General features: G+C 37.2%; 1 protein-coding gene across 3 annotated transcripts in view; it reads right to left on the minus strand.

Moving 5' to 3' along the window:
• LOC145662782 (inositol polyphosphate-4-phosphatase type I A) overlaps positions 1-16,403 on the minus strand; it is a 422,451-nt gene that overhangs the window by 369,564 nt on the left and 36,484 nt on the right. For 2 of the 3 annotated variants that reach the window (XM_081728656.1, XM_081728655.1), the window contains exon 2: positions 7,681-7,811. In XM_081728656.1, the coding sequence (XP_081584782.1) occupies positions 7,681-7,798 (118 nt within the window). In that variant the 5' untranslated portion in view covers positions 7,799-7,811. Of the gene's footprint in view, positions 1-7,680; positions 7,812-16,403 lie in introns of those variants that run through there. The other variant, XM_081728657.1, reaches the window with a different exon arrangement.

Below are 16,403 nucleotides of genomic sequence, written 5' to 3' on the forward strand. Positions count from 1 at the left end.
CATTTTTAGCCGCTTAGAAGACAAGCAAGATATAAACAGGACGAGAATCAAGAAGTTGGTAACTTGTTTGACACAGAAGACGCTAAAGTCTTTGCTTCCCACTCATTGGAACACACCTTTCAAATTGACCAGGCTATGACATTACCCAATTTAACGGATGAACAAAGAAAGGATCCTTCATTTTCAAACATCATCACTGTTTTGGAAAATAAAGAGCCTAATAAATTGTCTACACTCCAAGCCAGGAAATATTTTTCTCTTAAGAATGGACTATTATATAGAACTTAGAAACATACCCAAAGGAACTGCTATATTTACTCTGTGTGCCGAAATCTTTGCTAAGCAAATAGTTTGAGGCTATCCATAACAACCCAATGGCACCACATTTTGGGTATACTAAGACATACCAGTCGGCACTTAGGAAGTACTATTTTCCTAATATGAAAACTTACATAGCCAATAGAATGAAGACATGCAATCTCTGCCAAGGACTCAAGAAGTTACCAGTTAAGCCAACGGGCCAATTGCTTCATCATCCTCCCAAACCGATTGCGACGGCGTGGCAGTACGATTCAATTGGAAAAATCCCAGTCGGGCAAGGAAGATTCAAACATATACTAGTTGCCATTGAAATGTCTACGCGATACTGTGTGACCAAGGGTTGTAGACAATATTACAGCAGAAGAAATTGAACAATTTCTTATATATGACATTTTTCTAAAATATGGAGCTTTTTCATACCTGTATTTGGACAGACACCCTGTACATAATGCTAAGAGGCAGCAGAACGTAGCAAAATTCTACAATTTTGAATTTAAATTTTGTCCAGCGTATGACTACAAAAATCTGGGTGTAGTGGAAACGTCCCACCGAATCATATAGAGCCCTCTTAAATTTTTTGTACAGGAAAATCAAAATCATTGGCCAAAACTAATTCCATAGATGACATTCGCCATTAATACATTCGTACAAGCTGGAACTAAATATTCAAGTTTTTTCTCATGCACGAATATGAACCTAAGACTATATCTGATATTGCGTTAGCGTCAACTCCGACGTTATGCGTCGACAAAGAACATTTAAATAAGATACAAGGGGTCGTACAGGATAATTTAATCGTAAGCTATCATAAACAGAAAAGATATTTTGACCGTAGACATCAACGAACTAATTTTGATAAAGGCCAGAAAGTATTTGTATTTTTTCCCAATCGTCAAATTGGGATATCAGAATCTTTCTCATCCAAATACGTAGGACTTCTAGAAATTATCGAAAGAGTTAACCCTAATCTTTATAAGGTCAAATTTCCATATCCAGACTCATATCGTCAAACAATACAAAAGATTTCAGTAGACAGAATTAAGCCATATTATGAAGATAAAGAGGACGTAGAGCAAAAAAATTTTTTTTTTTATTTTCTATACGAGCGAAGACTTTAAAAAATTGTATATAATAGCCAGGGCAGAACGCAAGATATACTATATCTGGAATATCTAATCTTTTACTGTTTCTCTTCTTTTAATTGGCAGCTCGAAAAGAAAAGAACAAAATAACGAAATAAGCGCATTTTAATTATTAACTCAACTGGCAAAGAACATTGAATAGCATAAAACAATTTAATCATTCCCACTTCTTACTTTTTTTTAAAAAAATAAATAAAAACACACACCACTAGGAAGAAGAAAATACGAAGACAACACTTCAGTCAGATAAAAACACTTTTCATAGCGATACAAACATTTTCTTTTATAAAAAGCTGATTCATTATTCTGCAACTGAATGAAAGAATGCTGCGATCTGCATTTCCGCATTTAAAAGGCAATTGATTTTTACAAGGACAGCTAACCTATAATTTTACAATTCCTTGATATTTTTTTTCTTCTTCTTCTGTGAACTACATATTGTCACCGACATTATGCAACATGAATATTATACAGAATGTTCCAAAAATCATGATCACTATACAGGATGTCCAGGAATTCCGGACCATCATTATCATCATCTTTGGCATTTACAATTGGAAATTTTATTGAAATATATATCAGTGCAAATATTTTAAAAAATGTTACACCTTATACAGGATGACCAAGAAATCACGCCGTTCGCATAACAAACTTTCCAATATAAATTATCTTTATATCTCTGTGTTAATTGCAACTTTTTTTAGTATTTGTAACTCTTATTATTTTATATACATTATATCACAGTCTTCGCTCAATACCAAATATTTGGTCTAGGAATTAATTCGTGCGGGTGGACAAGAGATGGCGCAACGAACGGAGCGTCCCACAGTTCCGTGTATCCAAACATGTGTTGCAAACCCCTGTCATGGCGTATCGTTCGTAGTATAGGGCAGTGGATTAAAGCGTCAACAATACTAGTTTGTAGTTAAGTGAACATGGCGCAATTTGTGCCTGATAAAGTGTTTTTGCGGGGTGTCCTGCTGCATTACTTTAACATGCAGAAAAGTGCGACTGAAAGTCATCGTATTTTGGTGGAAGTGTATGGTGACCATGCTCTAGCTGAGCGAACGTGTCAGAAGTGGTTTGCACGGTTTAGAAGTGGTGATTTCGGCTTGGCAGACCAAGAGCGAGCTGGACAGCCAAAAAAATTTCAAGACGAAGAATTGACAGCATTGCTCGAGCAGGATTCGTGTCAAACGCAGGAACAACTTGCAGCAGCATTAGGCGTTGATCAAACAACAGTCTCCAAACGCTTGAAAGCCATGGGAATGATTCAAAAGATGTCACATTGGGTTCCACATGAATTGAAAGACAGAGACGTTGAAAGACGAAAAACCATTTGCGAATTGCTGCTTCAACGACAGAGAAGAAAGGGGTTTCTGCATCGAATTATTACGGGTGATGAGAAGTGGATCCATTACGAGAACCCTAAACGAAAAAAGGCCTGGGTGAAACCAGGTGAACCAGGTCCATCACAACCAAAACGAGATATTCACTGTGCAAAGGTTATGCTGTGCATATGGTGGGATATGAAAGGTGTGGTGTACTATGAGCTGCTGCAACCGGGTGAAACTATGAATGGAGAACGTTATTGACGACAATTAATGCGTTTGAAGCAAGCTCTGGCCAGAACACGACCAGAATGGGAGAACAGACATGATAAACTTATTGTTCAACATGATAACGCTCGCCCACATGTCGCAAAACCGGTCAAAACCTATTTAGAAAATGTCGGATGGGAAGTTTTACCCCACCCGCCGTATTCACCAGACGTTGCTCCTTCGGACTACTACTTGTTCGATTGCATGAACAACGATTTGATTGGACAGCGGTTTACTTCTTCAGAAGATATCGAAACATGGGTCTCTGACTGGATCGCTTCCAAGGATGAGGACTTCTTTCGCCACGGAATCCGTACATTGCCTGACAGATGGGCGAAAGTGGTGGCTAGCGATGGACAATATTTTTCTTAAGGTATTTATGTATTTTGTGTTTGTACTACAGCTTCAATGTGTGCGTACCAACCGCACGAATTAATTCCTAGACCAAATATATGCAAAACGTCTCGCTTAGAAATACCTCCTCCAATTCGGATAGACACATTTAATACCAATAATATGACTAAGGAGCAACCGACATTACAGGAATCAACGCCACTCACTATAAGTGAACTAATATATGTGTATTATGCCAAAGCTTAAAACAGGCCTACCTCGAGGGAAATGAACTGGCATATACTATGCACCGATCCTGCCTGTGATTAGGGACTACCTGTTTAGTGCTTTCTTCCGCTACCTTATTACTGCTCCGAAAAGTGAATTCTTTTTGCAAGTGTTTTGTTTTTAGTATTTTTTTGTGATACCTCAGTGTTGCCAACCCTCATATAAAGAAAAATAACCTTTCGGCTTATCTTTTAAACAAGCCAGGGGGGTGTAATATTCTATGTGATGTAAACAAACACTTCCACACATCAATGTTTGCAGGATCTCCCACCAGATGGATCTAGTCACATGCAGACGACAGCTTCTGGCCCCTCCTACGGAGCAGAAGACGACATCGGAGCAGCAGCGCCAACGCTACCCAAAGGACCCTATAAATTGGATGGACGAAGACAACTCGACACCAGTTTTCTGGTGACCCTCGTCTAGTCTGCTACGGGACTTTTGGAGTAACCTAACCCCAGGCCTCTAGTATGCTACGGGACTACGATCTTATCTCCTGGCTTAGCCTGCTACGGGGCTCTGTCTGGGAATCCTATCCTCAGCCGCTTAGACTGCTATAGAGCTCTGTTGGCCACTTAACCCGCCTCTGCTTGCTACGGAACATTGGTTCCTTAAATCCCCTCTGCTTAGCCTGCTACGGAGCTCTGTGGAGATCCTGTCTGCGACCTTACGGTCAATGACTACCTATTTCTAACCTTTCATATTAGAGAGATTATTTTGTATAGTATTTTGTGAAAATACTTTTATAGTGGAAGCTTTTATAATAAAACTGGTAGTAGGAGTCGATTCCGGACACTCTTTTTATTAAATGCTCTACCTATAACCTATATAAGAAAAAACTTTACAATATTATCTAGATAAGGTCGAAGGACAGAGTAGACAATCTCACGATTGTACAACCTACCTACATACTCGCCTTAAAACGATCACATCAAATGGAATGTGAAGGTTATTGTCCTCATCTCAAAATACTAATGTGGGTTTTATATGGCTAATGCAAATATGAGATGGGGATTTTAACGCTGACCTTTCCGTCTGCAAACAAACATGACGACCAATGTGTCCGCGACACAAAAATAATTCTCAACCCTGAATATTATCGTCCTACTATCGGTGATGAGGACGTATCAGGGATAATCGTGCGATAGGAATGCAGGGACGTAAACCTCCCTCCAGTAATCGACCATTCGAGTATTCCGTGCGCTCACATAGGGAACCACAGTGACTCTGATTGAAATGGAGTTCGTTTAGGCGCCCCGGAAGATCCTTCTGTCCAAGTGCTCCCCGGTCATCGTACAAGACATGCGGCACACTACTATATGAACTCCCTGCCTCCAATTATGTACAACCGAGAAACATTGACACATCATGACTCACATAAGCGACCATTTTTTGTGGAATGATTACTTAGCTTTTCGCAGCCTCACTATATGGCCAGGCATGAAGTCACTTAATTGCACAATAGGTGTTCGCTGGCGTTGATCTGTAATTGATAATATTGACTGGTCCAAATAATGCACTTTTTTTTTTTTTTTTTTTTTTCTGTCTGTCTGACGTTCTGTATTTTATGTCCAATGCATATTTAATTCTACTACATTAGAAAGAACTTCAAAAATTGTTGGAAGTTAAAGTTTGGAAAATGCAAATTTTCATTTTACAAATTAAAAATTTAACAACAAATATGTTGTTAACAATATAATACAAAAGACCCACGGTTAATGTTTTCTACATATAGGTTTCGTGATACGCTACTTTCTAAAAGAGTTCGATCCCTAAGAGTCTCATTAACTTTTTCCCCTTTAAACATTGAGGATTCTCGAAAATAACCAATGTTCAACCTGAAATATCTCAAACCACATATACTTGAAAATTCTCAAACTATCACACAGCAATCGTTATTTGTGAAGTAATAAGGGGTTAAGATTTAATCACTGACACTTGACTAGCTTTGAATTGTCTTCCATCCATCCATCTATCGTTGTTCAGCTGAGTATATTGTTTCCTTAATAAATTTTACTGAGAATCATTGATCATGCTTTGAAAGATATAATTATTAAAAATAGATGCGGTTTTGTTTTATAGAATTTTTGAGTCTATGAAACTTACAAAGCAGTCGAGAAAACTTTATTAAATACAGCATCCTACTTAGCTTACTGTTAAACAAAATACAAAAGAATACAAAAAAACACCTTCTTTGAAATCGGAGCATCCAAACAGTTCTCAGTCGGCTGTTTTTGCATTGAAGCTAAGACATCTTCCGTTGATCGCAACTATATCTATATATACGTACAGAGAGAGAGAGAGAGAGAGAGAGAGAGAGAGAGAGAGAGAGAGAGACGGAGTGTTGATTTGCCCACTCTATCCTTATTTTACGAGTCTAGTGGCAGGGGCAGAATACCTACACTTTCGAACATATCCATCTAGAAACAATCGGAAAATATCCAAATCTTCAAAAGAACTTAAATGACGGAGAAAAAGCGTCATCACAAACACTATGCACTTGCTGTATATGGCTTGTTGGGAGACCTGAGGTCAATGGGATATGTCTCAACTTTAATACAAAGGCACTCAACTGAGGATTGTTTGGCCGAGCCAACTTTAAGAAAGGCGTTCCTTGCTTGTATTCGGAAACGACAATGAATGAAGACAAATAACAAACAAACAAACAAAAAAAGACTCATATGTAACAAATCTTTTAGGAAGTAGTATACCACGAAGTCTATATTTAGAAAAATAAATTAATGGTGAAATTAACATTTTGTTTTCTAAACTTCCAATAATTTTAAAAACAGGATTAAATGTGCACCGGACATAAAATGTTACACGTTTAATTCTCTTTCACTTTTTTCTAAATCAATTTCTTCAAAAATAAGGGAATTACAGTTTCTATCGCAAACCTTTGTAAAGTACGAACTACGCTTACGTATCTACATAAAATGGCAGCTCAACCGAGCACAACTTTCAGTATAAAAATAAAAAAATAATAATAAAGTTTCTTAGTAACCTTTTCACCTAAAATAAAGTTATATCAAATGGATTGATCCATAAGCAACATTCATTCTAAACTTTCAAAAGTGATCAGAATTCAAGTCTGAGCCGCAACTCGAATTTTTTAAAATGGGATGTAGATATTTTTGCTACAGACTTCGAACGTATAAAAAGTAAGAAACTTTGGTTTCAAACATTTCTCCACATGTTCCCTTTGTCAATAGAGTGAAATCCGAAATTAGTGCTTTATGTAAAAGTATTTTCGCCATAATTTCGGTGTCATTTCAAGAGTAAATCTACGGAAAACCGTTTGTAACGAGGGTTTCTTTTTTTTCTTCTTGGATATATTCCGAATGTGAATTAAAATCTCACCGCATCCATTGACTTCCAGTCTAAATAGCCCACTCCTTTTCTGTTTTAGAAATATGTGATAGTGAAAGTTCGAAACAACCACTGTTTAACGTAAGTAAGAGACAAAAAAAACTGAAGTTCAAAAATATTATAGAGATGCAAAGATCCTAAACGGTGCAAGTATCTAGCTAACACACAAGAGAAATTAATAGAACAGTAAAATCGATAGTTATATGATCAACTTCTTGCTAATGTCATATATTAGAGTGGACACTTTATTGTAGGCATATGTATACTGTGTGCTACACAATACAAAAGTCACTGTCTCAAAAAAAAAAAACACAGCAAACTTAGTTAATCCTTAAGTCAAAACATACTATCTACGTTTGTCAGACATTATTACAAAACTTTTCTTTTAACTCCGTACCCACACGCAGTAAGAAAGCATACATAAAAAGGTCTGAAATCTGAAATATACGGGGAAGTCACTTGTAGCACATATGGGGATAATGTTATGACTTCAACAGAAAAAGTACACTCAGGGAACTCAGAGTGATATATATATATATATATATATATATATATATATATATATATATATATATATATATATATATATATATATATATATATACTCAAAACAAAACATAACTCACTTTCGGTTTTTCTGAAAAATCCGTCTTGTCTTTCTCGAAGAAATAAAACTCCTTCTTTGTCAAATTTGTGGGAAGGCTGCGTTGCCAGCGTCACAAGCTCCTGTTTATTGTACCTCATACTTAAAAATCAGCTACCTGCAAAAGACAAAATATGTTGGTTTTAAGAATGAATTCTTCTAATCATATTCAGAGAACAGGTACCAACGGCTATTTATATCCACTAAAGACCAAAAGCTGTACCCGTCATCTATTCGTCATAGGTATTGAATTCTGTTGGGTCAGATAAAGGGACCAACTTCGTATTAGTAACAAGATGTACAAGCATAAGATATAGAAGGACTGAAGAAGACAGAACAGTATGCCAAGAAATACACTAAGTAAATTAACTTTAAAGGCTACTTCGTTTATTTGGGTTCATTATACCATTTCCGATTTTAATTTTGCTTCATTTCATCGCCATACGGTGTACACCCAGCCACAAAAGTATCTCCTCCCCCCTATTCGCGCTAATTCCATTACTTGGGGTCCAGGTAATTTGCAGTTGTGAGAATGCCTAGACAGATGCAACCCAACTTACGTAACTTTTCGCGGCACTGACAGCAGTTGGTAGACCTGATCCGGTGCTTATTCAGGTAAAATTGTAAAGTAGGTGACTAACGAAACAGTTCTCCATTCTAAGATGAATCTGTATGGTTCGGATCGTGTTTTCCAGTTTTCCAAAGAACACCATATATTAATCTCAATATTGCTGTGTATGTAATGTATTATTTCTTTATATACTGTGTTTACAGAAATATAAATACCGACCCTGCATTTATCAGGAAATGCTTGAAAGTAGCTGATAATATTAAATCTAGAACAACTGCTGGAAATAAGTTTCTAAAAAATTGCCTCCATTGACAGACCTTCTCCAATTCCCCTCATTCCAACATCGTTTTCTTTCTGGAGAAAGTTTCTAAAAAATTGCCTCCATTGACAGACCTTCTCCAATTCCCCTCATTCCAACATCGTTTTCTTTCTGGAGAAGAGAAGATCTTTCTTGTCACACTGAGTATGTATTGAAATTGAAACATTTCAGAAACGTTCGACCTGGCTGAGATTCGAACCCGGGTCCGTCGAACAGAAGTTCAATAGCCTGCTCTAACCACTCACCTACCGCGTCACTTCACCTTTTATCTAAACTTTCAGCTAGTTAAAATCGTTGCATGTAAGACTATACAAATACTATAATAAGAAGACGTTCCTTATGAGTGTCACAATGACTTACTCAAGATTTCCTTCTTGAAATCAAAAACAAGTTATATAGACCTTCGTCAATGAGCAAAATATCACGAAACGTTCTTCAAGTTGAGACTACCTCATCGTTTCTAACTACTCCCGATTTACATTACTACTATTCTTCCTCATCGTAACTTCTAATTTCCAAAGAGGAAAAGCCGGCAGCATTTACGCCGATCCCAAGTTTCAGTATTCGCGCGCTACCCTAGCCAGCTGTTTGAAGTTGGTCATGTAAAATGTACAGAAAAAAATGAGAAAGAGAACAGAACCTAACCAACCCCTGCGGGGCTTCTAACCCGTTCCTACTACTACTACTACTACTACTTATTATTATTATTATTATTATTATTATTATTATTATTATTATTATTATTATTATTATTATTATTATTATTATTATTTACTTTTACTATGGATCCGTATAGTATAACTGCAAGCTTATTTTAATGAAAAAAGTGTTATTAAAATTTAAAAAATCCTTGGGCAGGGTTCGAACCCAAGCCAAAAACTATTTTCATTACTAGTGTTGCCCTAGTACGCTCAGTCACGAAGGCTGACAGAAGTTGGCCTTAACTTGCGCTGTATGTAGGTCATGACTCTTGATGTCCTATCTGTATCGGCCAATAAGATCAGAGGATATCTGAAATTCTTGGAATCGAAAATGCAAGCCGGCAGACAGGCACGTAGCCAGAATTTCGTAATAGCGGGAATCCGTGATGAAATATTGAAGTTATCACACCAGGGGCTGGGTTATTCTAAATTATTTTACTGGTAAAATATTTTGGTTCGTGTAGCCAGGATTTTGTAATGAGGTGGCGTGACATGAAATATTGTGGTTACCCACAAAAGGCTCGATCAATCGAAACTATTTTACTGACAACGTACCCATATTGGTTTGTTAGGACAATAAAATGAGGATATGTTAGTATTTTAGTAACAAACTATGAAGAAATCTCGAGTAAAAGGATATTAAAAAATTGATAAAGATATGATCTTCCGAGGTTTTTCGAACTTGGTTCTTCTTATCTTTTCTTCTTTTTCTTGTCTTCGTTTAATGCCGTTAAGGATAGCAACGAGATCTCTTTCAGCAGTGAAAACATCCTGTCGCGAAATAGATTAGTGCTGTCCCGAAACTGAAAATTTCTTTAACAAGTGTCACTGGAACCTATGTTGCCAGGCTCATATTATTAGGGATTATTGGTATTTCTTAAGTTCTACCTGAGACTCTCGTCATTTGTAGTCCATAGGATTAGTATGGAGCTAGATGCAATTCAGAATGCTCCGTTACAATAATATCCATTTTTAACTTGACTCCCCCGCTTCCCCCACACAAAGCTCCTTATAAAAAAAGACTAACCAAACGCTTGCTGTAGCTTTATAGTTTTAACACTGGTTCTTCTTTTTCTCGTTTCTTTTTGTTTCATCTTTCCGTAATTTTTTTTCATTTCTGGTCTCGAAGCGGGGGGCGACCCGTTGACCACGTGCCTGCGGCAGACATTATTTTCACATTCTTTGAATAGCATCAACACGTGTAGAAAACGAAAGTTTTATTTTTATCTTCCGTAACTACTAGTTTATTGTTTTATCTTTGTATGAGGAATTTGTGGTAGATTGGAAAATTATGAAACGCGATGGCAAAGACACGAATTCGAATCCCGTCGTGGCAGCGCCGTAATTTAGATTTTTTCTGGAGGGGGGCAAGCACTAATACACGTAATTGCGCCCCCTAGAAAAAGTCGTTTTCCTAATTCTTGGGCCCTCTCTTTCCACCCTTCTCTTACTCTTTATGGGTCCCCGGACGTCTGCGGGGTCGTTAGTTATGCCTCTGGAGCCGCTCCATACATGACAAATTAATTAAGGGGACAATATTGACAGATGTGACAATAATATACATTTTTTACTCAAATGGGACCACGACTCATTTTTCTTTTATTTACCTTCTGTATGCTGTCCTGTTTATGTAATGTAGTGAACCTGTTTGATGCTTCACTTATAATTTCATGTTCGTATTGTATATGGAGTAAGACAACTTTGCCTTAAAATGCCCCCCTCGAACGGTGTGGAGCTTTCCTGGGGGGTAGTAGCGGTTTCAAGTTACGGCCCTGCGTTGTGGCAATCATTTTTTTTTTCTTAATTGGAAGGTATCGTTTACGTAACTGATTTTGTAATTCTGTTATTCCTTTATTATTATTATTAGTAGTAGTAGTAGTATTGTAAAGTCGAGACTTGGCTACGTATTTTATATTTTATGAATTTTCTGATTGGATTTCAAGTCTTTTCCTTGAATAATCAACACACTCCACTTTAGGGGGTTTGGAGGAGGGAAATATTATCCTGTTGCTTTTCATTTGTTTACTTGCACGCTACACCAAACCCGGATACTACATTTCACCTTTCTATATCTACGGGAAGTACCCTAAAGGTTGTGATGATCATAAAGGAATAAGTGATGAGATCAATGAACTTTGCGTATAACAACACTTAGGATTAGGAATTAGATTTCTGGACTTTCGGCACCTACATCCATTTAGCCCTTCACGATTTGAGGGATGACGTTCCTCGGCGAGCACACAATCCGAGGAAAGGGAAGGAAGAAAGGATTGGGGAAGTAAGCGGCCTGGGACCTATAAGGTAGGTACAACTGTGAGCAAAATAAATGACGCGTCTCTTTATTTTGAAGTTTTTTGAAAATATCTCCGTTTTCTTTATATATTCGAAATTTCGGAAGGTTTCCCCAGCAGGAAACGTTAATAACAAACCCGTTTTTAATATTTGTGTTAGATATTAGCTTAAAATAAATAAATTAGAAGCGAAAAACATTAAATCGACCGAAATTACGAGAATTACCAACTCTGCTAAAGTGGGAAATTTTCAAGAACGCGAGGGAATTCTGCAGTTCAACACGAAGCAACGACATCTATGTCATTGAGAGAAATGTGGATTAAATCTACAAACGAAAATTTAAGGAAATATTTCTAATACCGTATGTCTTATTACATGCATTATCTGCGAACTCCAAATATATGAATCTATATTAAGTATCAACGTATAGATAGAGCAAATAGTGGAAATTACCTACGGAAAAGGACGAATTGGCAGCACGATCGTAATGTAAAATCGTCTTTACCGTACAACAGGTTTATCCGACGTAAGAAAGCAAATAGCTCAGTTAGTTAAAGCAACAAGTCTGTATGCCGGAGTTAGTTGATTCGAATCCCATAGAAGTGCAATTGTCTTTTTTATTACTATGGTTATTTTATTTATTTTTTTATATATGGGAAAGAATCAAATTGTAACATATGTGTAAAACTCATGACAATACCAAAAAAAAAGAAAAAAGTGTCGTTGTCGCACTTGCATTAGTGTCCCTAATTTTTGTTTGCAAACAGTTACGTAATTCAATATGATCTTGAAGCTTTGCTGGCGTCTACTATTAATCCAATGTTCTCGGGATTGCTGCCAGAGTAGGTGTTGCTGTGCTGAGCTTTCGTTACCATACAGCGGCAACATCTTCATAGCTATGAAGATGTTGCCGCTGTATGGTAACGAAAGCTCAGCACAGCAACACCTACTCTGGCAGCAATCCCGAGAACATTGGATTAATAGTTACGTAATTATTTCCCCTGTGCTCACTGCTCACTACATGCTCACTGGTGCATAACGAATATTTTCCACTAATTGTTAATTCTAATTTGGAGAATTTTATAAACTTTCACAATGTTTATCACTAGATAGTCTTCTATCTACTTTTTTGGACACTTTGATAACAGATTTCCCTATTAAATGTTTAATTTTCCTTATATATATTTAATTACGGAAAAGTTTTACAATGTATTTGTTTTAAATTGAAATTGTTTTGAATTTACCACATGCGGTAAGTAGCTCGAAGGAGGAGAACTCAAGTAACTGATATTCTAAGTAAAAGCAACCAATTATAGATTGATGATGCTTCTTACCTTCAGCACATAATCTTTACGTTAGAGAATCATACAGAAAAATCCTGTTTTTTCCTCCCCTATGACCACCCATCTAAACCTCTACATACCATGGTTCGTCTTACACAATTTCGGTGCTCCAAAGACATTCGTATTTAATAATAATAACTAACTAACTAACTCTATGGCCTATGGAACCCGGAGGTTCAGTACCGCGTTCACAAAAGCTCTCCACTGACTTCTATCCTTAGCTAATTGCATCCAGTTTCTACTTTGTATTCCTATCTCTGCGAGATCCATCTTAATATTATCCTCCCATCTGCGCCTAGGTCTTCCTAATGGTCGTTTTCCTATGGGTCTACCAGTCAAGACTTTGAAAGCGTTTCTACTTTCTTCCATTCTAGCTACATGACCTGCCCACCTAAGCCTCCTAGACTTGACGACCCTAACAATGTTGGGTAAACCGTATAAACTATGTAGTTCCTCGTTATGAAGCTTCCGCCATTCCCCATTCTCGTTCCTCTTGGGTCCGAATATTCGTCTCAGGATCCTGTTCTCAAATACTTTCAGTCTATGTTCTTCCCTCAGAGTAAGCGACCATGTTTCGCAACCATACAAAACAACAGGCATGATTATCGTTTTATATATTTTAAGCTTCAAATTCCTCGACAGAATTCGCGACGACAAGAGATTTTGAACCGAATAGTAACACGAATTCCCTGCGTTTAGTCGACATTTAATTTCTTCGTGAATATGATTCTCGTCTGTTAATATTGATCCTAAAAATTTGAAAGTATCCACTTTATCAAAAGTATTATTTAATATTTTAACGCCTCCACGATTTGCAGTATTACGGTCCCGACGCACTTCCGTGTATTTAGTTTTCTCTGCATTTACTTCTAAACCCATGTCCCTGCAAGCGTTTAACAAGATCTCTGCATTTATTTCTACTGTTCTCCTATCATCCCCTATTAAATTTACATCATCAGCATATGCCATAACCTGGTGAATGCCGTTCAACTCTAGGCCCTGGTTGCTATCTTTGATTTTCCTTATGGCGTATTCCAGCACAAAGTTAAATAATAATGGCGACAACGCATCTCCTTGTTTCAGGCCATTTTCGACGTGGAAGCTCGTGGACAAAAATTTTCCTACCCGGACTTTACTTTGGGATTCATTTAAACATATCTTAATTAATCTAATTAGCTTTCTCGGTATTCCAAGTTCTGTAAGAACGTTGTATAATGTTTCTCTCCTAACCGAGTCGTAAGCCTTCCTAAAATCAATAAATAGTTGATGTACCGGGGTATTGTATTCCCACTTCTTTTCGAGTATTTGGCGAATGGTAAATATTTGGTCGATAGTTGATCGATTTCGTCTAAATCCGCACTGATAATCTCCAATAATTTCATCTGCGTATGGGGTCAATCTTGCTAACAGAATATTTGAAAGGATTTTATAGGATGTTGACAGAAGAGAAATGCCTCGATAATTATTACAGTCAGTTTTGTCGCCTTTGTTGGGAATTGGAACAATGATTGACTCTTTCCACTCTTGTGGTAATTCTTCCTTGTTCCAGATAAGGAGAATGAGTTTGTGTATCTTGTTCCACAATTTTTCGCCTCCAGCTAAAATTAACTCAGCCGGAATTTCATCAACACCCGGAGATTTGTGTTTCTTTAATTTCTTTATAGCGGCTTCCACTTCTATTCGATTGGGTTCTGGAATATACGGTTCTGCGGTGTGTATCTCCTTTACTCCACGCACATTAGTTTCTGGCTGCGTGTTCAGCAAATCGTCAAAGAAATCTTTCCATCTATTTAAGAGACTATCCGTATCAGTGAGAACTGTTCCGTCCGATTTCTTTAAAATATAAGCACGAGGTTGATAGCCTTTCTTAAATTCGTTGATCCCTTTATATATGTCCCGAATATTTTTATTTTTACTATTATCTTCAAGTTCCTTAATTTTAGCTTTCAAAAAATCCCGTTTCTTTGTTCTAAAGGCTTTGGAAGTTTCCCGCTTGATATCTGCGAAATTTTGTGTAGTTATCTCATTCGGATTTTGTAGCCACCGTAATTTTGCCTGTTTTCTCTTCTCTGCTAGTTTAATGCATTCCTGGTCGAACCATGGTTTGTTCCTACGTATTTCCGCGTGTCCCAATTTTTCTATTGCTGAACTTTTAATGCTATCTCTAATTTCAATCCAAGTATCCTCAACACTAGTGCACTCCGAGTCTTCTAAGACCGAGAATCTATTCGAAACTTCAATCTGGTATTCCTCTCTTACCTGGCTCTCTTCTAATTTCTTTAAATTAAATCTCTCCGTTTTCGGACATTGAGTATTACCTTTATTCAACGATAATCTCTCCCGTATTATCGCTGCTACCAGGTAGTGATCAGTGTCACAATCAGCCCCTCTAAACGACCGGACGTCAATTATGCTAGACTGTCTTCTTCTATCTACTAAAACGTGATCAATTTGATTATGTGTTTTTCCGTCTGGTGATGTCCAAGTGTATTTATGAACGTCGCTATGTGGGAATTTTGTACTCTTCACGATTAGGTTTTTGGATGTTGCAAAGTTCACGAGTCTAACACCATTGTCATTACTTTTCTTATGCAAACTTTCGTTCCCTATAATCGGTTTGAAAATATCCTCTCGTCCTACCTTCGCATTGAAAACCCCTAATAGAATTTTCATTTGGTATCGCGGGAGTTGGTCAAATATCCGTTCCACTTCTTCGTAAAAACTGTCTTTTATATCGTCACCCTTATCTTCAGTTGGAGCATGTACATTTAAAACAATAATATCACACCACCGTCCCTTAAGAGTAATAAAAGAAAGTCTGTCAGTAACAAATTCAACCCGTTTAATTGCTGGTAATATTCGTTTGTGAACGAAAAACCCTATTCCTAACTGGTGATTTTTATTTCCTTCCCCGTAAAAGAACGTAAAATTTCCGGAATTCTCAGATCTATTTCCTTCCCACCTAACTTCCTGAACTCCTACTAAGTCCATCCTGTATTTCTCTAACTCACTCGTTACAGATTTTAACGCGCCTGCCCTATAAAGACTTCTAATATTCCATGTTCCAAATCTCATGTTCATTTTCTTTTGCTGATGTCGTGCCAAGTTATCAGTCCTTGTCCGAGGCTTTTGTGAATGTTTCTGAACAAGTACCTTTTTTTACAGGATGAGGGTGTTAGCCTTACCCAAACCCCCAAGCTGGAGGACCACTCCTAGTCGTCTGTCCGTGACTGCTTATTCAGTATATCCGCAGCTAACCTCTATATCTAGAGGCCTTCTCCTCGATCCGCAACCTGAGGACGCGCCATGCCTTGGTAACAGGAACCCACGTTACAATAATAATAATAATAATAATAATAATAATAATTATTATTATTATTCTGAATATGCTACCCTTACATAATTAGTAACCTTAGACATCTTAGTTTAAAGTGCTTTCTTTAGTAATAATTTGACCAACCACGTAAAAAATTTAAACTG

This window comes from Thermobia domestica, chromosome 10 (assembly GCF_964235325.1).
Source record: "Thermobia domestica chromosome 10, izTheDome1.hap1.1, whole genome shotgun sequence".
Taxonomy (NCBI): domain Eukaryota; kingdom Metazoa; phylum Arthropoda; class Insecta; order Zygentoma; family Lepismatidae; genus Thermobia; species Thermobia domestica.